Source organism: Carassius carassius, chromosome 22 (assembly GCF_963082965.1).
Source record: "Carassius carassius chromosome 22, fCarCar2.1, whole genome shotgun sequence".
In the NCBI taxonomy this organism is placed as follows: Eukaryota; Metazoa; Chordata; class Actinopteri; order Cypriniformes; family Cyprinidae; genus Carassius; species Carassius carassius.
Window position 1 is genome coordinate 26,900,940 of NC_081776.1, and position 25,454 is coordinate 26,926,393.

Genomic DNA, 25,454 nt, shown 5'->3' on the forward strand with positions numbered 1-25,454 from the left:
CTCTAGTGGACACTATGGGTAATGAAATGCCAGCTATGCTATGCCATGGCACATTCCTGTCCACCTGATGAGAAAGCATCAAAGAAGTGACAGACATGCACCTAACCTTTCCTCAGAAAATCAAGCCACTGACGCCCTGGGCCGTTCACATAGCTCGGCAGAAATAGGAAACCCGGTTTCAAATGAAAGAGGGACATCCATATCAAGTATAAGAACACAGCTACCCTCAGAAAGCTATGTTACGTGAGAAATGCCTTAGCATGATAATTACAAGGACCATAGATAGAGGCTACCTACAACCCGAATTCCGAAAAAGTTGGGACGTTTTTTAAATTTTAATAAAATGAAAACTAAAGGAATTTCAAATGTTTAAACTGAGAAATTTTACACTTTTATCCACTTAATTAGCTCATTTAAAATTTAATGCCTGCTACAGGTCTCAAAAAAGTTGGCACGGGGGCAACAAATGGCTAAAAAAGCAAGCAGTTTTGAAAAGATTCAGCTGGGAGAACATCTAGTGATTAATTAAGTTAATTGATATCAGGTCTGTAACATGATTAGCTATAAAAGCTTTGTCTTAGAGAAGCAGAGTCTCTCAGAAGTAAAGATGGGCAGAGGCTCTCCAATCTGTGAAAGACTGCGTAAAAATTTTTTGGAAAACTTTAAAAACAATGTTCCTCAACGTCAAATTGCAAAGGCTTTGCAAATCTCATCATCTACAGTGCATAACATCATCAAAAGATTCAGAGAAACTGGAGAAATCTCTGTGCGTAAGGGACAAGGCCGGAGACCTTTATTGGATGCCCGTGGTCTTCGGGCTCTCAGACGACACTGCATCACTCATCGGCATGATTGTGTCAATGACATTACTAAATGGGCCCAGGAATACTTTCAGAAACCACTGTCGGTAAACACAATCCGCCGTGCCATCAGCAGATGCCAACTAAAGCTCTATCATGCAAAAAGGAAGCCATATGTGAACATGGTCCAGAAGCGCCATCGTGTCCTGTGGGCCAAGGCTCATTTAAAATTGACTATTTCAAAGTGGAATAGTGTTTTATGGTCAGACGAGTCCAAATTTGACATTCTTGTTGGAAATCACGGACGCCGTGTCCTCCGGGCTAAAGAGGAGGGAGACCTTCCAGCATGTTATCAGCGTTCAGTTCAAAAGCCAGCATCTCTGATGGTATGGGGGTGCATAAGTGCATACGGTATGGGCAGCTTGCATGTTTTGGAAGGCTCTGTGAATGCTGAAAGGTATATAAAGGTTGTAGAGCAACATATGCTTCCCTCCAAACAACGTCTATTTCAGGGAAGGCCTTGTTTATTTCAGCAGGACAATGCAAAACCACATACTGCAGCTATAACAACAGCATGGCTTCGTCGTAGAAGAGTCCGGGTGCTAACCTGGCCTGCCTGCAGTCCAGATCTTTCACCTATAGAGAACATTTGGCGCATCATTAAACGAAAAATACGTCAAAGACGACCACGAACTCTTCAGCAGCTGAAAATCTATATAAGGCAAGAATGGGACCAAATTCCAACAGCAAAACTCCAGCAACTCATAGCCTCAATGCCCAGACATCTTCAAACTGTTTTGAAAAGAAAAGGAGATGCTACACCATGGTAAACATGCCCCGTCCAACTATTTTGAGACCTGTAGCAGAAATCAAAATTGAAATGAGCTCATTTTGTGCATAAAATTGTAAACTTTCTCAGTTTAAACATTTGCTATGTTATCTATGTTCTATTGTGAATAAAATATTGGCTCATGTGATTTGAAAGTCTTTTAGTTTTCATTTTATTAAAATTTAAAAAAAGTCCCAACTTTTCCGGAATTCGGGTTGTACTTAGAAACCTCAGAAAGGGGGTAGCTTGGATAGCTATCCTCCAAAGGTCCCAACTGAAAGCTGCCAAGACCACAGAGAGTGGGCTATCTACTTAACAAGGGAGACCACACAGTCTAGGCAAGGGGCTCAAGGAGACCACTACTTAAATACCCTAACAAGGGGAGTAGTCACTGAGCTGGAACACAACAATCCACAAATAGCGGTTTCCTTAGGCAAGGATGAAGATTGCCCAGACCACAGACATAAGTTATCTACTTCAGGACTCAGCACCTACTGGGGAGGAACCCAACCTAGTCATAGAAGCCATTCAGATGGACCATTTGCTTGGACAATACCCTGAATTCAAGTGAGGCCACCCTACTTTACTACCCATGCTGAGAAATGCTCTGGAGGGGGAGCGAGGTATTCTGGTATCTTCTGCACTCGACTCCTGGAAGGGGGAGGAGCAGGAGAGTACTGGCCACTAGCCCTGTCTGTGATCCTCAGATCATGATGTGCCAGACTCCTCAGAGGTGAAGAGGACTTAACCTGGCTAGGCATGAACTTCCCGAAAGCTGCTGACCGCACTCACGCTTTCCTGAACTCATAAACTAATGCCACGACAAAACTGGCTAGACATGAACTTCCCAAAAGCTGCTGACTGCACTTACGCTTTCCTGAACTCATAAACTATTGCCACAACAGATGTCAAGGGAGCCCTGATGGCCAAACTAACTAAAGATATAACATAATGAGCATCATGTCCTCCAATGCTCTCAAGCATTGGCAGCAGAAAAATCACTGAGGCGCACAACAGTCGTTTCAGGGGATGCCCCCAAACCAATCTAGGTCACTAAAACACCCTGGGAGAGAAGCTCGCAAGTATCTCTCCACAGAGCATCTGATATATCCACACCAAGCAAGACTCTTTTCACTCTCACACAATTATGTGCATATTAGAGAAGCACAGCCTAGCTGAATATAGCTCCGCTCATTATCTCTCAAAGCTCAGGCCTAAAAAAGACCCAGTGCTGACGCTTCATAATCATATTATCATCTGCAGACACCCTTTTATGCTTCCGGGCACCCGACTGTGACGTCACGAGCTATGTGAGCCAATGGGCTAGGTTCACAAGATGGCGCCGGTGAGCTTCAGTGACGCGAGTGTGTGCATACTTACTTCCGGTCTTGGGACGGTCGCATTGACTGTAAGGGAAACTTACATACGAAACTTGGCTAGATGTATATAATTAATGATTTTCAAATGTAACAGCCGATAGTGGTATATCAAAAACATGGGGAAACATCCTCCCTACATTTTTGCGTACCTCTGTGTGGAAATTCATCAAGATACAACGCGGAGATTGCTTTATTCTTCTGTTGATTATGCGGATCAGCGTCAGGTCAGGTCCACGGGGATTTCTTCTTTCAAACACAAACCACTCAAATATGCAATACTTTTCATTTTCGAAGAGCTGGTTTTGTTCTGACTGTTATGTAAGTTCAATGTTTCTGACTGTCAAACAAGACGCACAGAGATTTCTGATAAAGCATGTTTTATTTACTTTATTTGATAACATAATTTATAACTAACTGTACAATTAAACCTAATATAATTATGGTAGGTTTGCATTAAATAAAAGATCGCTGTTTGCATTCATGTTTATTTTTATCTATGTTTATTTGTTTTGTGAAAGATCTGCAGCATAAATCATTATCTGTCTATGAGCAGCCATGTATATTGTTATTCTTTTGCATTAATTATCAGATTAAACAGTTATTAAAATTAGTCATGTATTTTTTACTGTGTAAAATAATAAAATATGTTGTGAAAATAACGATGTAACAGACTGATGTATGTGTACAATTGAGAAATGGATCCTTCTGAAGATAAATCGCAGCCCACATCTCATGAGGTAAATATTTCATTAAAAAAATGAATAATAATAATGCAAACATTTTCGAGAAATAAGTAATTTGTACATTTACATATTTGGGAAGATAAAAATACATTATGTATCTGTGTGTACACACCATGAGTTCAACTTTCATCTCGTGAACAGTAGTGAACATTAGTGTATTTAATTAATTCACCAGACCCAAACATACACAAGTTTCAGATGCACTGGCTCAGTTAACATTTATAGTATAGTAATAATAGCAGTGTATATCTTATTTGCATTTGAAGTGATATTATAAATCCTGTAAACATGTAGAAGGTAATATTTGGACTTCTCCGGTTCTCTGCACTGACGTTTAGCACAACCGGAAATATCTACGCACACACTCACAAGACCGGAAATCCAAGATGGCGGAGATATGCAACTAGGCCATTGGATCAGAGTGGTTTCACACGTGCTTCATACACCGGTCCTATTGGTGGCAGTCAAGGTTGTCTCTGGTTTTAAATATTTAGGAATAATTTTTAGACTCCCAACTGTCAATAAAAAAATCATGCCAAAAAGGTAGCCAATATTATTCAGTTTAACTTTAGGCATAAACAGGTTTCGTACACCTTTTCCAAGATCAAATTCAAGCACCTTTCAAGCACTTTCAAGGTCCATTTTCCAGCTTTTTCCAGCACCTTACACCACCGTAAATTACATACTAATACAGTCAAAATTAATATTTAGTTTTATTTTTCAAAATGTATCAGTGTCTAAGTAGATTTTGCTTACTATCTAACCTGCCTGAATCAATGTAAAAACAATTACCCCCCCCCCCCCCCCCAAAAAAATCACTTGACAGGTTCACTTCACTTTCAATTAATTTATTGAAAATATAAAAAATGCAAACATTCAGGCTCAGTTTCTCAGAGGAGTTTTGTTTCATGTGCTCTAGGGCTCGCTCTGTGACAAATCCGATTCTCAGTTTGGTCAACTTGAAGAAGCTTTACAGGGGTAGTTGCATCCTTCATGACACTGGGCTTGACAAACTTCTCCATTAGACTCCTCAGCATATTTGTGAGATCACCGCACATAAACGACAGCATGGGTTTGTCCGGTATAACTTTAAAAATTGTGGGATTTCCTTAGCTACCATTAGAAAGAAGTTCAGCTTTGCTGGGGAGAGGGCATCTTGCACAACCATCTCAGCCGTCTTGAAAGACTTTGTAAGTGGTTCTGTTACAGTTTTCATTTTAGCAGCACTGATGTACATTTTCAAAGAGGGCCAAATCTGAAGGGGCACGCTCAGCCACCTCCACATTTTCCAGCCACCGATGACTACAGAAGTCAAGGATGTGTAACCAGTGATTTCTGTGTAGTCCTCCCTGCGAGCTGGAACATCCTTGAATAGCCATTTAAGGCTTGACAGAGCATTTCCCAGCTGTGTGTGTACTAGTTGTGTAGTATATGCAATCCACAATTTCCAACATTTAACATTTTCTTGCCTGTTTGTTTGTCAATGTTCTGCTGGGCCAGTGAGAAGAGCTTCAAATTCACATTTGGGCCATCCATCGACATCTGAACACACATTGTCAACCTTCTCATGCATTTGTTCTACAGTGTGATGGCCCATAAAAAAATTATGTCAGGTACCTTGAGTTTACTTGGTTACCATCCCAAAATCGTATGTGCATGTCAAGCTGGCTTTTTATTAATTTCCCTATTTAGACTTTCATCAAACAGAAGTACATATTCAGACTCTTTCTTGGCTTTGGCCTTATTTAGTGAAGAGAAATGAGGAGCAATCCCAAATGTGGTCAGGTATGCTGCTTTTCTCTCCGCACAAGTAAACTGCTTTGCAATGTCACTGTCAGGAAACATGGTTCTGAAAACATCTGCTGCATTCTCGCATGATTTGTAGGAATAGTGGCTCGTAACAACTTTTGATGCCCAGCATATTTCTGCTTGAAGTGTTGGATTAGAGCTGACAAATGATTTCATGGTGCTTCTGGTCTTGCTGGTTGCCTGATGTGGATAAGAAGACTGGACAGGAGGAGTGGATGTGGATGGTAGAGGGGCTACTCCTCCGGCCAGAGAGCTGCACGGGTCCGATTTTGTAAATCCGCCCCCGCCCGTACCTGCAGTGCTTAAAACCGCATCCGACCCATTTTCCGACAGCAGCACTAATTAAAATCCTCACCCGACCCGACCCGCTTAAATAGAACCGACACCCAACCCGCACCCAAAATCAAATCAGTTAAGCCAATCACATTAGACACACTTTTTTAATGCACTTTTCGTTATTTATGGAAAACTCTTTTTAAAAGATATTAGTTTTTTATACATTTTATCTTAATTTTAATCAATGTTTTATCAATCAATTGCGCGTATTTAATAAAGAAGAAGCAAATATATAGCAGAAAGTGTAATAACCTTAGTGTAATTGACATAATTACAAAAAAATATTTTGCTACCTAAAAGTTACATATTTTTTGTGTCACGCATGCATGCATGTCTATTTCCCTCATATTAAATATGAAACGCATGTGGACTGATATTTTTCCAATGTCTTGACTCCTTTATTAATGGAGTATATAAACAGATGTTTCAATATATTGGTATTAAATGCATTTCCTGAGAATTTATATTTCACGTTTTTACTGCAAATGTCGAAATACGTGCTCTTTGGTCCATCAGTGCTTGAGTCACTGATCATATTAGAATAAAATATCTCATAATAAAATACAAAATTGACTGATTTATGAATGTATATGCATAGTTCTCATCAGTCGGAAATACAGATAAACGCTTTCATTTGTTGAATTTTTGATCCTGAAAGAAAACAGAACAACAAAAGAGCAAATCATACCACCGTCTGAGGTTGTGCTTCAAGTCGAACACACCCATTTTTAAATCGTTCACAGCTGAGCATCGCGAGAGGCGTATCTGCGCCAGAGCGCACATGTGAATGAGCTGCACAAAGTCATTTTCAGATGCAATTAAAAAAACAACAACAACGCTGGATAGCGTAGATTAGGCCCATATTCACAAATGTGTTAGCTATGGAATGAAATATCTGATATTCCGATTGTCAAATACATGCAAGTGGAAGTGTATTGTTGTTTAAACACCTTTATGACGATAGCGTTAGCTGAGCTGTATGCGCAATATAATTTTATGACACAAATTTTGAAATAGGCTTAAATCAAACACATTTTAATTCAGATTCTGTATATATATATATATATATATATATATATATATATAAACGGAAAACAAAAACAACGAAAAAAAACAGCTGGCTGATCTTTTACGTCTGTTAACTAATGACTCATGCAGCCGTTCACGCGATTGTGATTTTTTAAAAAGTGGAACGTAGGCCTACTTTTAGTAGGCTACTTGTATGACACTATCTGACACGATTTATGTTCAGCAATCAACGATTGTTGTTATGCACTGGACTAATGGTTGCAGGTTTTAATTTACGGGTAGTTAACGTTACAGTTACTCACTGTAACTTTGGCTATGTTCACTGCATATTCCGCAAATGAACGTGCCATAACAGACATGCAAAACTAACATTAAATCATCACACCAAGTACTCTCAGTCACAATATGCGAATTCCTAGCTAAGTTAGCAGTTACTAATGTAAACAAATTAGCGCTAACGTGTACAGTAGGCTACTTCAGTTGACTTAATTGAAAGTTTGTGACTTACCTTTCATGTGACTCGAGAGAGCAGACTTGCCCATTGTGAAAAGCTGCACGTCTTTTTTGCAGACTTTACACAAGGCAACTCATGGGGTTCATCCCCGTTTAATCCATAATTTGAATTTTTCATCTTCCAGCCAACGTTCATTGAAACGACCACCTCCTGGCATGTTGCAGTAGTGCTTTCATGGGGGCGGACGGCGGAGTCACACGTGGAAATAGGCCGGCAGATCGCATGTAGTCACACATGCACAAGCGAGCACCGCATGTTTCATTTTAGGCTCTCTAACATTTTTCCATTTAATATACGAACTAGTCAGTCACATAGGTATTTGTTGTGGAAAAAATACAATTTCAAGCATTTTCAAGCATTTTATCCAAAATTTAAGCAACTTTTTAAACCTTGAAAACACAACATCAAAATTCAAGCATTTTCAAGGATTTCAAGCACCCGTACGAACCCTGCATATATAACTATTCATAACCATACTTAACAATAGTGGCAGCAAAACTTTTCATGCCCTGTAAGATCTTTTCTCATATTTTAATAGTTGGTCACAAGCAAGCACAACAATTTTAAAATTAACTGGATCACTGTACAAACAGACACTAAAAATATTTAATCAGAGGACTAATAGTTATCAATAGTGCAACATAGTTAAAAAAAATAATTTATTGAGTTTTGATCATATTAAACATTTGGTTGATTCTTGCTTGATTTTTTTGATTCTAAATTGTTGTGCACCAATTTTTTCAGCTGGTTTCCCAGTGTTACTGGTGTAGTGTATCAGACCTGAACCAGACAAATTAAAGGTTCGATCGGGAGCATGGTTGAAACATGAGGCGCTGAATTCCACAGAGAATCTCAAGACAACAGGATGTTGTAAATCAATTCCTAGCAGCACAAGTCAGAAGCAAGTCCACTAACTAGCAGCTTAAACAGCTTTCAACATTAGAACAAAAAAACATTTATGGACAATTCCAATTTCGGAAAGGAGATTATCAAATTTGTGGCAAGTAATCAAGATTCATGGTCAAAGAGATGCACAGCAGGACCATCACATGTAAATCCATATTAGTAATCATGATCACAAGATGTGATCTCTTATGTCAGAGAATGGCACAGAAACTGTCTTTTACAGATGTAGATGCACCAAAATGAACTCTAAAGACTTATAGCGCTCGTCAGACTCTGTTGAACGCCGTTGCCTAGCATCCATCTGGCAAATCTCCACTCTCTAGCTAACAAAACGGACGAACTGCTTCTGCTTTCTCGGACAAATAAGGATTTCACACACTCTGCTGCTCTGTGTTTCACGGAAACCTGGCTGAATGACGCCATACCAGACAGGGCGCTCCATCTGCCGGGTTTTCAACTGTTCAGAGTGGATCGCGACGCAGAATAAATGGGGAAATCGCACGGAGGCGGGACATGCTTTTACATCAATGAATGCTTTTACGTCAACTGCAAGCCATCTATTCGCCGCGGGAGTTTCACTTGTTCATTCTGGTGAATGTTACATTCCCCCGCAAGCACACATAAGCCTGGCTTTACAAAAACTCGCTGATCAGATCACAGAGACAGAACAACAACACCTGGACTCTGTTTTAATCATTCTTGGGGACTTTAATAAAGCCAATCTCTCCCGTGAACTGCCAAAATACAGACAGCATATCACATGTCCCACAAGAGACAGTAATATATTGAATCACTGTTACACCACAATAAAGGATGCATATCACTCTGTTCCACGAGCAGCTTTGGGACGTTCTGATCACTGTCTGGTTCATCTTATACCGACCTACAAGCAGAAACTTAAATCTGCTAAACCTGTAGTAAAGACTGTGAAGAGATGGACCAGCGAAACAGAGAAGGATTTACAATCTTGTTTTGAACTCAATGATTGGAGTGTTTTGAAGCTGCTTACACCGATTTGGACAAACTCACAGAGACGGTGACACCCTATATTCGTTTTTGTGAGGATATATGCAGTCCTTCCAGGACTTATTTAACCCTTAAGGCGACAGAGCTTTTGTAAAAAAAAAATTTATTTTGACATCAAGATTTCAAAAGCTTGTGGCTTAAAAGGGCTTAAAGATAGAGATCTACTGTCAATTAGAAAAATGTTTGGCATGATCGAAAGTTTATGTGGGGTGTAAATATACTCATCTAATTTGCATGTTGTGACGTCACCAGGGGTGCCATTTCGAATTTCATAATATTCAGGAAATATTAGATATTGATTTGATGTTTGAAAATTTTTGCATGTTTTTGTGTGTGTGTGTCTTTTATATCCTCATTCCAAATTATCAGAAAAGAGGAAGCCAACAATAAAACAGCAGAAAGTACTAAATTATTACTATATTACTACACTATATAGTAGTAAAACACATGTGAACAGTAGCCTACTTTTTGATCAGTTCTTCAGTAATATTCAGGAAATAATAGATATTGAATGGATGTTTGGTTTACTTATTGCAACTTATTTGCAAGTTTTTTTTGTATTTGATTATTGTTGTTTTTTTTTTTGATCAGAAAAAAAACTGAAAAAAGTAATACATTATTACTGTGCCATAGTAAAATACATGTGCCTATTTTTTGATCAGTTGACCAGCTATCTGCCCAATCAGGTCTCTATGTGACAGTTTGTAGTTCTTGAGAGTATGGTTCCTCTCATTTATTGCATGACACAGCGCAGAGCGCACCTTCTCCACACAGACTGTACCTGTACTGTCTGTCGGCTGTGCATTAGAGTGTGCGCGATCAGCAACAGCTCTCCTATGGACACTATGACCATGTTCACCTCTGCCACCCCCATCCCCATTGAGCAAATGGTCAAAATGATCGCTTGTTTGTGCTTCATTAACACTCTCGCCCTTGCACGGCGGCACCATTGCGCTGCAAAAATGTACCACGAGAAGCGCAATCATTAGACGGTCGATCGTGATTTCCAAAAGGCAAATATTCCCCTTCAGAGTCAGAATCGGTGAACAACATTTGCAACACATCCTCGCGGTACAACTTTGTATTAGCCATCTGGTGATTTTCTCTGATAAATCTCACCATTTACACGTACGCCATGAAGTAAACTGCTTCCGTATCAATAACACGAGAGCTCACTTGCTCTATTTCCTTGAACACTTTGAACAGAAACATGGCATAATGTTGGTCTAGAATCAAAGTACTACATGTCTGCCATCTAGTGGAAGGGAATACAAATTAGATATTACACCATATAAGGAACTACAGTCTATTTTATTAAGTATGACGCTTTGTCGCAATTTTGCGACTTTGGCGCTTAGAGGGTTAACATTCAACAATGATAAGCCATGGTTTACAGCAAAACTCAGACACCTTCGTCAGGCCAAAGAGGATGCCTACAGAAATGGGGACAGAGTCTTGTACAATCAGGCCAGGAACACACTGAACAAAGAGATTAGAGCAGCTAAAAATACCTGCTCTAAAAAGTTGGAAGACCAGTTTACTTCCAACGACTCAACTTCAGTGTGGAGAGGACTGAGAGCCATCACAAACTACAAGACACCATCCCCCTGCACTGAGGCTAATCAACGACTTGCTAACGACCTGAATGAGTTTTATTGTAGATTTGAAACCCCCAACACTGGTTCTGACCATCTCTCTACACAACCATTAACACCTCCTGCAATCCCCCTCTCCATACCTCCTGCTCTTCAAATCTGTGAAGATGATGTGCGCCAGGTCTTCAAGAAAAACAAAAGAAGAAAAGCACCAGGCCCAGATGGCATTACAACAGCCTGTCTGAAAACCTGTGCTGACCAGCTGGCCCCCATCTTTTCACAGATCTTCAACAGATCTCTGGAGTTGTATGAAGTGCCTTCCTGCTTCAAACGCTCCACCATAATCCCCATTACAAAGAAACCCAAGATAACAGGACTTAACGACTACAGACCTGTGGCTCTAACGTCTGTCGTCATGAAGTCGTTTGAAAAACTGGTTCTGGCTTATCTGAAGGACATCACTGGACCCTTACTGGACCCCCTGCAGTTTGCTTACCGAGCAAACAGGTCCGTGGATGATGCAATCAACATGGGATTGCACTTCATCCTGCAACATCTGGACAAAACAGGGACTTATGTGAGGATCCTGTTTGTGGACTTTAGCTCGGCTTTCAACACCATCATCCCAACAGCCCTCCAGACCAAACTGACCCAGCTCTCTGTTCCTAGCTCTATCTGTCAGTGGATCACCATCTTTCTGACAGATAGGCAACAGTTAGTGAGACTGGGGAAATTCATGTCAAACAGCTGCTCCACCAACACTGGTGCCCCTCAGGGATGTGTTCTCTCCCCTCTGCTCTTCTCCCTGTACACCAATGACTGCACCTCTAAAGACCCCTCTGTCAAGCTCCTGAAGTTTGCAGACAACACTACAGTCATCGGCCTCATTCAGGACGGTGACGAGTCTGCTTACAGACAGGAGGTTGAGCAGCTGGCTGTCTGGTGCAGTCTTAACAACCTGGAGCTGAACACGCTCAAAACAGTGGAGATGATTGTGGACTTCAGGAGAAGCCCCCCTGCTCTCCCCCCACTCACCATCATAAACAGCACTGTGGCTGCAGTGGAGTCATTCAGATTCCTGGGAACCACCATCTCTCAGGACCTGAAGTGGGACAATCACATTGGCTCCATTGTGAAAAAGGCCCAGCAAAGGTTGTACTTCCTTCGCCAGCTGAGGAAGTTTAACCTGCCACAGGAGCTGCTGAAACAGTTCTACTCAGCCGTCACTGAGTCTGTACTGTGTACTTCAATAACTGTCTGGTTTGGTTCAGCAAAAAATTAAGACAACAGAAGGCTACAGAGAACGGTTTGGACTGGTGAAAGGATTATTGGTGCTCCCCTGCCCACCCTCCAAGAACTGTACACATCCAGAGTGAGAAAAAGGGCTCAGAAAATCACCCTGGATCCCTCACATCCAAGTCATCCCATCTTTGAACTTTTGCCATCTGGCCGGCGCTTCAGAGCCGCAAATACCAGAACAATTGTTTATACACTTATTTATTGGCCTAATTTTTTTTTTCTGTCTGTGTGTTTTTGTCTCTGTGTACTAGAAGCTTGTCACTAAAACAAATTCCTTGTATGCGCAAGCATACTTGGCAATAAAGCTCTTTCTGATTCTGATTTCTTCTGATTCTAAATGAATATCAGTCCATTGCTTAACCCCATATCATATATGTACCCACACATTTGACTATTATGTTTCTAATCACTTATTGTGTATGTCTTTTAAATAACTATTGAATAGCTTAAGGATTCATATTCATGTTAAGTATGTGTGTGCTTGAATCTTCTTGCTTGAAACATTTCGACAATCAATTATGTTGTCAAATGTATCATATTCTTGTTATAGGAATCATGTCCAAAATTATACCCTATAAAATTCGGACAACATGATTGATAAGATAACATATGATTTATGAACGGTCAAAAAGAAACATCGCAACACCCCGAGGAAAGACAATATATAATTGGTCAAGACAACATTTGAGATGTGGCCAAAAGGCCAGTTTAAATACAAAAGACACCACCAGATTTTGCTCTTAGCTTTGGCTCTTAGCTTTACTTGTAGTTGTAGCTTTTAGCCATGCTTTTTGTCATTACATTTTGCGTTCTTTGAGTGCTGTTCCAGCGTGTTTCAGCACGCCTGCTGCTACTTAGCCACAGTGAGAACACCACCTAAACTAGTCAAACTTTACTTTTATTCTTTCACTTTAGTTTATTTTCTTTGCCGTTGAGAGTTTTGTGTTAAGTCTTGACAAACGCCTGTCTCTGAGTCTGAAATCGAGTGCCCATCTAAAACTTCAACCTAGGGAAACCCACTTTTCGAAGACAACAAAGGGAACCCCTTTACACAGGCAACACAAGTAACGTACCTCCAGACTCTGATCTAAACTGGTGCAGCTAATATAATTTTAACCTCACTGAGGAACTCAATCTGAGGGTTAATTAAGTAAATGATGGCTGTTCATGTCTATGCAATTTCACATATTCCTGTAAACTTGGGATTTCACATTTTCATTCTCTTAAAACCATTCTTTCCTCACTTTCTCTCTTCCTGCAACTTGTGTGAATGTGTGAGTGCATGTGCTCATGTGTTAGATTAATATATCTATTTATCTATTAAAGCCTTATTCATATTGAAAAGATAAGTATCTTGTGTTATGTGCTTACAAGTTAGTCTTAAACTGTCAACACAGTGTGTGTGTTCACTGCTCTGTGTGTGTGCACTTCAGATGGGTTAAATGCAGAGCACGAATTCTGAGTATGGGTCACCATACTTGGCTGAATGTCACGTCACTTTCACTTTGTTACTGTACTAATTAAGTTTTCACTGTACTTTGGATATTAATATCCATTGCAGAGTTGATGTTATATGTCTTGTTCAATGAATCACTGGCCGTCTCAGTGATCAGCTGTAAAACAGGGATTCTGTCCAAATTCCCTCCAAAATCTTAAATGATTCCCTTTGAGCTATATTGACCTGTTTCCCTTACACTGGGTCAGGGGTCTCCATCATCCTAAATGAATTGACACTGCCTACCTCTAGAGATTTCAGGAACTTCCCATCAGTGTCCCTGAAGGAACGCTTCATGAAGGCTTGTGTTGCCATGCTGCTAAGATGTTGGTGTTCTGAGGACACATCCTTCAGTTCCAGAGGGAAGGATCCCTTTAGCTTCTCCATTCCACTTTGGTAAACCTGAAGACCCTCGTTCACTGCAGCCTCATTCTCAATCATTGCCATTGCTATTACAGCATTCTCCAGACATGGCGCAGCCCCACTTGAGATGGTGTCCACATATGTTTTAGCCAGATGACCCAGAACTTCAGAGAAAGACAGAGATCAAAAATAGAGATATAAAGGTATTGATAGATGGTTTTCTGTATGCACATGCAAACTCTTCAAATTTTTTTCCAGTCACCTCTTCCAGTGACTGTGTATCCATCTTTCAGCCTCTTCACACAGCTGTCATGAAAGACAAACTGGCAGAAATTATCTGTGACCTTCAAGAACTCAGAGGAAATTTCAGCAGAATCCAAGCTCCCCAGGCTACACATATTTTCTTGGGTGGTTGGAAAGGGGAAAGTGAAGCACTTCCTGGAAGGGAAGAATTTTTGGATGCATTCCCTGGGAAAGTTGTACTCCACCACACTTCTTGAAGTGCCTAGAAAAGATGAGCACATTCTCTAGCTGTTCTCAGTTTTAGAAAAGAGCATGTCTGTTCCAGGAGTGTAGCTGGCTGAATTGTGACTGGACATAAAAGGCTGAGATATAGGAAATAGTAAACTTGAATACCAAACAATTCAACACACTAAAACCATGAATATTAACTCAATTAATTATGACGTTTAAAATAATAATACAAGAGATTAGGGCTGGACGATTAATCGAGAAGTAATCGAAACTGAAATTCAGAAACTCTAACCGACGTAATTTTCCCATGTCGGTTATTTAATTTTTTTAATCCTGTTAAAACTTCCCCCTTAAAAGCATACTAGCGCGTGTGTAGTCACATGACTCTGCCCCGTCCAGTCAGTGGAATAAAAGCAAAACACAGAGGTGAACGCCGATTCAACACATAGTGATGGCGCGCGAGCGGTGAGCCTTGCGTCTTCACTAAACTTTGTCAGTTGTATTGGTTTTGTGGTTTGGACATTCAAGTGATTAGAGGATCGGATGTGTATTATATCGAGCTCCCATGTTCACGCATCTACATTTTGGCACAAACACTCATATAAACAGTAGCTATGAAGATAGTGTGCACAGAAGAACGCAGAAACTAGTTGTCAGCGCTGTCCTGTGATTTATCACTAAAGTATCTTAGAATCTTAAAACTTATTATAGCATATTTTTCTACTTTTGTAGGAACTAGGCTATTTACAACCCCCAACTTCACAATAATACAGAGACGGTATGACTAATTCACACACGCAATCACTCGTACTGGTACTGTGCTAATTTATCTTTAGCTGATCTTTATTTATCCCTTACACCAAGCAATAATCTGTAAGAAATGTTACGAACATAGATAAAACAACTGCTGATAGTGAGCTATGATATCGCTCCTTTAATAGGAAAAAACATCCCACCTTTAATAGTCAATCATATTTACAGTACAAACCTTGTCAGTGAACTATGGGGCAAAAAAACAAAACAGAAACAAAATAATCATTCATTAATCGTTATCGAGGTAAAATGTTCAATTAATCGAGGTTTTGATTTTAGGCCATAATCATCCAGCCCTACTAGAGATCTGTTGAAAAGCCATGAAGTAGTTGTGATAGAGAGGATTCTTAAAAATTACATTTTGCAGTATTTTTAAATTACCAGGTTTCAGCTTCAGAGCAAACTCAAGATACTCATCCTTGGTTACATCTTTGCCATTGATCTTTAGCTCCAGTGTGAAGTCCCTCACAGCCCAGATGAAACTAGGGAAGAACTTCACAAACTCGCTTGAATCCTCGGCATCCTCATCTGATGATTTGACCTTAATGCACTCTGATAGTTCAGTGACATATCTGACAGTTTGTTCAGGTATCAACACAAATCGGCAACAACTCATGATGCATAACAAAACATGTATTATTCCATGAGGTACAGTAATAATCATATTCACAACACCAGTGCTAAATGTTTTTTCAGTATCATTTTTCAGACTTATGATCAGAAATGTTCCTTCTAAGCTGCGTGTGTGTGGCCTTGCACCTCTTATGTTGCAAGCACGCTGAAAATAAATTATATGCCACTCACAGGACAGATGCAAAAATGAGTTGGGGAAAGGTTGAATTGTAGTACAACCCGAATTCCGGAAAAGTTGGGACGTTTTTTAAATTTTAATAAAATGAAAACTAAAGGAATTTCAAATCACATGAGCCAATATTTTATTCACAATAGAACATAGATAACGTAGCAAATGTTTAAACTGAGAAATTTTACACTTTTATCCACTTAATTAGCTCATTTAAAATGTAATGCCTGCTACAGGTCTCAAAAAAGTTGGCACGGGGGCAACAAATGGCTAAAAAAGCAAGCAGTTTTGAAAAGTTTCAGCTGGGAGAACATCTAGTGATTAATTAAGTTAATTGATATCAGGTCTGTAACATGATTAGCTATAAAAGCTTTGTCTTAGAGAAGCAGAGTCTCTCAGAAGTAAAGATGGGCAGAGGCTCTCCAATCTGTGAAAGACTGCGTAAAAAATTGTGGAAAACTTTAAAAACAATGTTCCTCAACGTCAAATTGCAAAGGCTTTGCAAATCTCATCATCTACAGTGCATAACATCATCAAAAGATTCAGAGAAACTGGAGAAATCTCTGTGCGTAAGGGACAAGGCCGGAGACCTTTATTGGATGCCCGTGGTCTTCGGGCTCTCAGACGACACTGCATCACTCATCGGCATGATTGTGTCAATGACATTACTAAATGGGCCCAGGAATACTTTCAGAAACCACTGTCGGTAAACACAATCCGCCGTGCCATCAGCAGATGCCAACTAAAGCTCTATCATGCAAAAAGGAAGCCATATGTGAACATGGTCCAGAAGCGCCGTCGTGTCCTGTGGGCCAAGGCTCATTTAAAATGGACTATTTCAAAGTGGAATAGTGTTTTATGGTCAGACGAGTCCAAATTTGACATTCTTGTTGGAAATCACGGACGCCGTGTCCTCCGGGCTAAAGAGGAGGGAGACCTTCCAGCATGTTATCAGCGTTCAGTTCAAAAGCCAGCATCTCTGATGGTATGGGGGTGCATAAGTGCATACGGTATGGGCAGCTTGCATGTTTTGGAAGGCTCTGTGAATGCTGAAAGGTATATAAAGGTTTTAGAGCAACATATGCTTCCCTCCAAACAACGTCTATTTCAGGGAAGGCCTTGTTTATTTCAGCAGGACAATGCAAAACCACATACTGCAGCTATAACAACAGCATGGCTTCGTCGTAGAAGACTCCGGGTGTTAACCTGGCCTGCCTGCAGTCCAGATCTTTCACCTATAGAGAACATTTGGCGCATCATTAAACAAAAAATACGTCAAAGACGACCACGAACTCTTCAGCAGCTGGAAATCTATATAAGGCAAGAATGGGACCAAATTCCAACAGCAAAACTCCAGCAACTCATAGCCTCAATGCCCAGACGTCTTCAAACTGTTTTGAAAAGAAAAGGAGATGCTACACCATGGTAAACATGCCCCGTCCCAACTATTTTGAGACCTGTAGCAGAAATCAAAATTGAAATGAGCTCATTTGTGCATAAAATTGTAAACTTTTTCAGTTTAAACATTTGCTATGTTATCGATGTTCTATTGTGAATAAAATATTGGCTCATGTGATTTGAAAGTCTTTTAGTTTTCATTTTATTAAAATGTAAAAAACGTCCCAACTTTTCTGGAATTCGGGTTGTAAATGTGAAATAATTGCAATGTTCGGGCAAACAGCTATGGAGTTGGTGTTGCTATATAGAGTTAGAACCGGTGAATACGGTTTATAGGTTTCAAAGAAAGAGAATGATGTGTGCTGAATGAGTCGCTGTAGAAATTGAATACTTTAATGTTGAGTGGTTTCATCCGCCACTATTAGAGGCAATGCAAACACATTGACGTGAAATAAAACATGTTTTAAAGAAGAATGGCTTGATTAAGTGCTGGAAAAGCAGATGATAGGCACTGATTGGCAACAAAACATTTACAGTTACACACAGGTGTAGTAGTGTGCTAACTCTACCACATGTGCATGTTTTAGTTAACTAAAAGAATTCACGTTCACTTTTTTTTGTTGAAAATATTTAGTGAATATATATATATATATATATATATTTAATCTCTTTGTTTTCATATTCTTGTACTAAACCACCAATGCCATAACTGTACAAGGTTAGATTACTTCTTAAGGTACACGAGCCATAGTACATGCTACATTAGACTTGACACTAATGTAGCAGTAAAAATAAATAAAAAAATAAAGAATTTAGAACATCCCCCTCACCCAAAATATATAATAAAAATATTAGTTTTTACGTTATATTAGATTAGATTAAACACCTAATAAATAATTGACCTCAAAAAGGGAATTCATGAGCAATAACTGCTTCATTTTTTTCATATTAGTTATATTCTATTCTATTCTGTTATTATAAATAATTTAACTATTCTGTGTGGTTTTTTTTATATATATATATAATTTTTAAATATAATTTCTTGGCAAGTAACAGCACTGTAAAAAAATAATAATAATCAGATAACCTAAAACATGCATCATTTAGTTGCATCAAGGGTTAAATCAAATATAAATAGCAAATTTAAGTTAAAAGTTACACACTTTTTTGTGCTTTTTTATTTATTTATACACTTTGGTATAAATAATGATTTTGCTCCGGTGGCAAGATGTCAGATGTCCCCCCAGTAGAGAAAGTTTTTGCTCAGCAAGAAAAAAAAATAGAGGGAACATTGATGATCATTTGGTGGCTTAAACCATGACAGAAAAAATAATGTAATTAAGTTACCACTTTAAATATTATGCAACAGTGTGAGTGAACCTGCATTTCTGTTTTTATAATTCCAATTTAGGATAGCAACACAGCAGTTCTGAGATCAAAAATTTGCTCATTAATAATATTAAATGAATAACAAAATGTGCTTTTAAAATGTTTTTAAAAGTGTATGTAGATGTAATAGACAGTTCTATCAAGTACTATATTAAATCCAAGTTTGCAATTGCTTTTATTGGGGTTTATAATGTTGAGCACTGTGTAATGAACAAAATCTGACAATTTAATCATGGAGCGTGAAGGTAAGCATCCCTGCCGACTCTACAGAAACAAAAGTGAGTGGAGCAGGAGATGCTCATCTTCAAGTCACAATCAGTCTATATTTGTAGTGAACACAACAAGGAATATAGTTTTTTTTTAGGGAATGAAAGCCAAATAATGTATCTACAGTATACAGTCTATTGCATATACTGTATTGAGTGTTCTTCACTGCATCAAGATACACAGGGAATATAAACACTGATCTCTTAATGTAAACCCTCAATAATTAAGGGATAATGTACATCCATCTGGTTGTTATAATAGCAAATTTTCATAATTGCCTCAAATTTTTCAGCAGAATTTGGGCTTAGACGCATCCCGTGATGTCATCGCAAAGCACTTCCAGTCAAAGAAAGGTTGTTTCTCAGTTCCAAAAATGGTATGAACAGCATGACTGATGTACAAGAGCTGCATTGGATAAACAAACCGAAAGCAGAACGAAATCCGCACTACTCGTTTGGGCTACATAGCGCAGGGCCTTTATCTGCTCGAGCTGGAGCCGCGGGCTGATCTTGATCACACGACACCTTTATACACAGCGCTGGGAGATACAGTGTGAAGAAAGCAGTCGAATTTGCCACATAATCAACATCTCTGTGAAATCTTGTGAGAATCATTCAAATTCGATGCATAATTCTGTTAAGAATTATATCAGAATAAACGCCACTGATGTGAAAACCAGGAAAAACATTGTTCAATAAACACAAAATCACCATTGAATTGAATTATCTGTTGTGTACTGATAAACGTCTCAGAAGCAGTTTTACATGCATTCTAATAAATGTCTATTTGACATCTGACAGGAAACTTAGAGACGTACTGCAGATGAACAAGCACTCTTAAAAATACATCTGTAGATGTCTCTGAGATGTACATGTGTGATTAGGGTGAGTGCTTTACTGCCAGGTGCTGGAGCCACCTTCTGTAGATCTTAATGGCACTAGTGCTGGTGTCGTCAAACATTAGTCTGGGGACCTACAGTGGTTCTCCAAGTCAGAAAAGTCATAACAGTGTTAGAAGAATGTTGTCTGTGGTATATTTTCACTGCAAAACAATAAGAAATACCACAATACCACCACAAATTCTGAGAAAAACCACAGCAAAATCAGTTATTTAAGGCCACAAAAATCAGAAAAAAAGTTTAGCGAAATCCTGGAGGGACTGATAAATGTTCAGAAGGATACTGTAGATCCATTACAGCCTTGTTGTCAATCGTCCCTCGACTGTTGTAGACCAAAGTGCTACTGAGTAACACAGCCAGACTGAAGATGTTGGTGTCATGCTTTGGTTCTCCCTGTGAAAGAGAAATACAATCATGGACAGATTTTTTTGCAATTGTTTTTTGCAAAAGTTTCCTATTTGGCCAATAAGTGACCTAAGTGGGACTTTTAATCAGGAGTTCATTCTTCATTAAAACTTAAAATCCTTGATTCCAGTTTCAGGTGTTCTGATATAGAAGCACCTTATCTTAGTCTTTCAACTTTGAAACACTGCACAGAGGAAAAACTCATTACACTGCAGTTTTTATATGAATATGTTATCTCTGTTCTGAGAGTGAAAGTATTCTTGAACCCATGATGCTAGTTGTGTTTTCTTGTTAGGTCACCTTATCCACGTCTCCGAGTCCCTCTGTGTCCAGCAGCACTAGAGTGGTTTCTGCTTTAGTGGGATGGGACACACACCACATCCAGATGCCCTTCGTCTTGGACTCAATTGTGCTGCCCAAAGCAAACCCTGATGACGACAGTGACTTTAGTGCCTGTAATGTCATTCACTTGAACTGCATGATGTTTGTGGTGAGAGCTAACCTGTTTGTTTCCCAGCGAGGCGGTTCATCAGGTAGGACTTCCCGGTGCGGTAGAGCCCCACCACGGCCACCACCACCACCGGCTGCTGGATCTGCTCCAGGATCTCAAGAGCCGACTGCTGCACACACAGCTTCCCAGCTGAGTCCGTGTCAATGAAGCACACTGGTGTATCCATCCTCACTGCCATTTTAATATGTTACTTTAGACATTGCTCTGCCCCGCTTATATGATATTAATTTTACTTGTGCAGGTCTTAAAAAGTCTTAAATTTGAGCTAAAAAATCCTCAGAAAGCCTGTAACTCCAACACTTCAACAAAAAGAGTCAAAAAGTTTGGTATCGTTTGATAGAAAACTTTCTGTATTTACAATAATTATAGAAATCACCTTATGTTTTCCGAGTGACATACAAAAGTAATGCCTTGCTCATGTTTAGTCAAACCCTGCTTGTTTTATTTTACTCTTTAAAACCTTAATGTCATATGACATCACTATCTGAGCTGTATAATATTTTTGACATATTAACGTTTATGGCATGAAAAAAAATTTTTTTTTTAAATTATGAAAACATTTTATTTATATATCAGCAAATATGATTTTTTTTGTGTTCATCACGGCAGTGGTATTGAGTCACTTGAGTCAGTTTCTGTCAGAGCATTTGACCAAAATCCTTTTTTGGATTTTAATAAACGATTCAATAAACGATTAACACTGTCCGCCCTGAGGATGAACAAATCATTTTATTGTACTATTAATGCTATAATGCTACAAGTAATTCCTGAAGACGAATTCAGTTAATAATAACCTGTTATGATTAATTATGTACATCTCACTTTGAGCTAATTTGTTACATTTACGTCAGCTGCGTCAGCATTGATGTAAACCTCACTAAGAATATTGAAAGCCCTCCGCTTTGCCTGATGTTTAAGTGTTCTGTCTGAATGTTGTTTAATAACAGTTACTACAGCTGATTTCGATTTGGTTTAATCTAGATTACGAAAGCTACAATGTTAGAATCTAGCAGGCTGACGGCTGGCTAAATTATAAGGCTACATTTACATCAGCTTGCTAACGTGAAGCCATAACAATGCCTTACTAGATAACAGATTAATTATATATTAAAACAATATATTGAGTCGAGCAGAATTCCTTGGACTGGCTGGGTTAACAGCTGAAGTGAAGTCTAGAAGAAGGCTAACGGTTAGAAGATAACAGAAAATAACGGTAATTCTAAATCACACGCTCACTGTTCTCTGGGAAGAATGAGCTCAGGCGCATCAGCTCTTCTGACGTAAAAGTGCGTGTGCAGTCACTCACTGAGATGTAGAGGTAACGTTATCGGTTTTTACTGTTTTTATTTTATGTAACCATCTCTTGTAATACGATCTCCTGTCATTTCTTTGAAATCTTTAATAAATACATTGCTCTGTTTTCACAGATTTGATGCATTGTATTGCTTGGAAACAATGTCATGAAAAGGAGCCAGACACTCTTTTCCCCATGTTTACTGGGAAGAATGGTAAAACATGAAATGCTGCATGCATATATTTGAGGGAAATGGGGGCCATTGCAGCTAACCATACCAACGTTGGCCAGATAGGTTGGGCCAACGTAAACCAACCCATATTGACGTTGGCCCAACGTCTGTTTGCTACCTGGGTAACAATCATCATTCATATTTCAGATTCTTAACTTTAAGAATTGTATTAAAGAAATGAAACAGCAGTTTTAGAATTCCAGGTATGGCAAGCCGAATTGACTTTTATTCATTCGCAGGATATGTATTCTTGATATCAACAATTCAATTTTCACTAGTTAAAATGTTAATTCTTGATATCAACAATTACATTTCCACTAGTAACAATTATAATTTTTGATATCAACAATTCAATTTTCACTAGTAACAATGTTAATTCTTGATATCAACAATTACATTTCCACTAGTAACAATGTTAATTCTTGATATCAATTATTTTTAACCTGGGAATGCCAATAGGCAAGCCAAATTAACTTTTATTAATTCGCAGGATATGTATTCTTGATATCAACAATTCAATTTTCACTAGTTAAAATGTTAATTCTTGATATCAACAATTACATTTCCACTAGTAACAATGTTAATTCTTGATATCAATTATTTTTAACCTGGGAATGCCAATAGGCAAGCCAAATTAACTTTTATTAATTCGCAGGATATGTATTCTTGATATCAACAATTCAATTTTCACTAGTCAAAATGTTCATTCTTGATATCAACAATTCAATTTTCACTAGTAACAATGTTAATTCTTGATATCAACAATTCAATTTTCACTAGTAACAATGTTAATTCTTGATATCAACAATTCAATTTTCACTAGTAACAATGTTAATTCTTGATATCAACAATTCAATTTTCACTAGTAACAATGTTAATTCTTGATATCAACAATTCAATTTTCACTAGTAACAATGTTAATTCTTGATATCAGGAATTGTATTTTCACTAGTTAAATGTCACCATAGGCTTCCATTCAAATGTAATTGTTGATATCAAGAATTGCTTTCTTACTAGTTGAAATCTCTATCTTACTAGATTTCACATATCAGAAATACAATTCTTACTAGTAAAGACCTTTATTATTGAAATCAGTAATCACATGGTTACCAGTACCGACGTCAATTCTTGATATCAACAATTTAATTCTTGATATCAACAATTTAATTGTCACTAGTGACAATGTTCATTTCTGATATCATGAATGTGATTGTTACTAGTAACAAAGCCATTTTAGATATCAGAAATTATATTGATATCAGAAATTATTTTTCAGATATCAAAAATAACAATTGCAACATGTTGAAATACATTTACTGATATCAAGAATTAACATTTCAACTAGTAACAACTAAATTGGTGATATCAAGAATTCACATTTTTACTAGTAGCAAAGTAATTATTGATATGATGAAGGCAGTTGATATCTGAAATTGTCCTTGCAACTAGTGAAAATAGAATTACTGATATCTTAAATAACATTTTAACTAGTAAAAATACTTTTACAGATATGTAGAAATGCCATTTTTACATGTAAGAATAGCTATGGTAATGAGATCATGCATATTAATGAGATTTTTGACACTCCTCCTTTTTCAGCATTGGCCAAAGATGGCAGAAGAACATCCATGAGCAGAAACGGCTCCTCCTTTATTCATTTGTTTTGTCAGTGAAACTTGAAAATTATATTATGGCTGGATTCATTTAAAAACATTTTGTTAATTGTAAAAAAATAAATAAATAAAATTATGCTGTTTCTTTTTATTGGCCAACAGGTCATTCACATAATTAAAGGAAAGTGAACAATGCATTTATTTAGTTTAAAAAATAACTTCATGTCGCTTTTTCAGGTGTTTATTTTTGGTTTTATTACACTTTCTTCTAATACATCAAATAAAAAATACAACTAAAGGAAAAAAATATAACAGATAATAATGCGTCATACAAACTGATTTTTTTTTTTTTTTTTTTTTTTGAATATCGTTGGCTACATGAATGAGTCGTGTCCTTATAGGAATTATTTTTAAATAACATGTTGTCCAGTTCTTGAAGCATCGGTGGACAAGAGGAATGGTAAATAAATGTAAATGTTACACTGTTATACAAGCTGCATACTCACTAGGCCTACTTTACATTGTAGCAAAGAGCCATTTCTTCAGTATTGTCATATGAAAGGTATAACAAAATTTAGACAGAACGTGAGGAGCGTATTCAGAGCCAGCCAGTCCAACTGTCAGTTCAATCTGTGCTTTATCACCTTTCATAAAGAGAACTATTTATTTATATTTTATCAACAATCTGTACAGGTGTTCCAATGACAGCTTGAAGCGACAGTAATGCACAGACCCGATTAAACACGGTACAATTCACAATGACGGTGAGAGAAAAAAACATGTTTTATTAAAAGAATCGTTCTGAATAATTCATACATGACAAACAGCTGAAAACAATAATAAATACAAAAACAACTGTATAAATAAAAGCGGAAAAAGATTAGAAACATTCACTTCAGCACCACACTCTATTTAGCACAACATCGCCCGCTATTGGGTGAACTAGAATGTCATAACAAATTCCTAGTACACATATTCCACATATTCCACATAGCCATTTCTCTCTAAATTGCTTTCGATATATACTCGAAAAAGTGTCTTAAATAAGTGTTAAGTAATATAACGTCATAAGTCTGGTTGCTAATTTTAATCGATATATTTCTAATGTATGCAATGCACACTGATGCTATTTAATTTGAAATTAAATGCCATCCAAACCTTAACTTTCCGGAGCTCCTACAACTAGACCTAACCTTACACAATATCCACGTTATTTTTCACTTTTCGATCATTTC

The 25,454-nt window shown here is 38.1% G+C and overlaps 1 protein-coding gene across 1 annotated transcript in view; it reads right to left on the reverse strand.

The window, feature by feature from the left end:
* Positions 1 to 21,246, reverse strand: part of LOC132099193 (guanylate-binding protein 4-like) — a 29,818-nt gene extending 8,572 nt beyond the window's left edge. The window contains exons 1-6 of the mRNA XM_059505645.1: positions 21,072 to 21,246; positions 20,870 to 20,997; positions 20,448 to 20,557; positions 15,792 to 15,982; positions 14,386 to 14,628; positions 14,007 to 14,287 (exon numbers count right to left, since the gene is read on the reverse strand). Of these exons, the coding sequence (XP_059361628.1) occupies positions 14,007 to 14,287; positions 14,386 to 14,628; positions 15,792 to 15,982; positions 20,448 to 20,557; positions 20,870 to 20,997; positions 21,072 to 21,246 (1,128 nt within the window). The remainder of the gene's footprint in view (positions 1 to 14,006; positions 14,288 to 14,385; positions 14,629 to 15,791; positions 15,983 to 20,447; positions 20,558 to 20,869; positions 20,998 to 21,071) is intronic.
* Between the last annotated feature and the right edge of the window lie 4,208 nt (positions 21,247 to 25,454).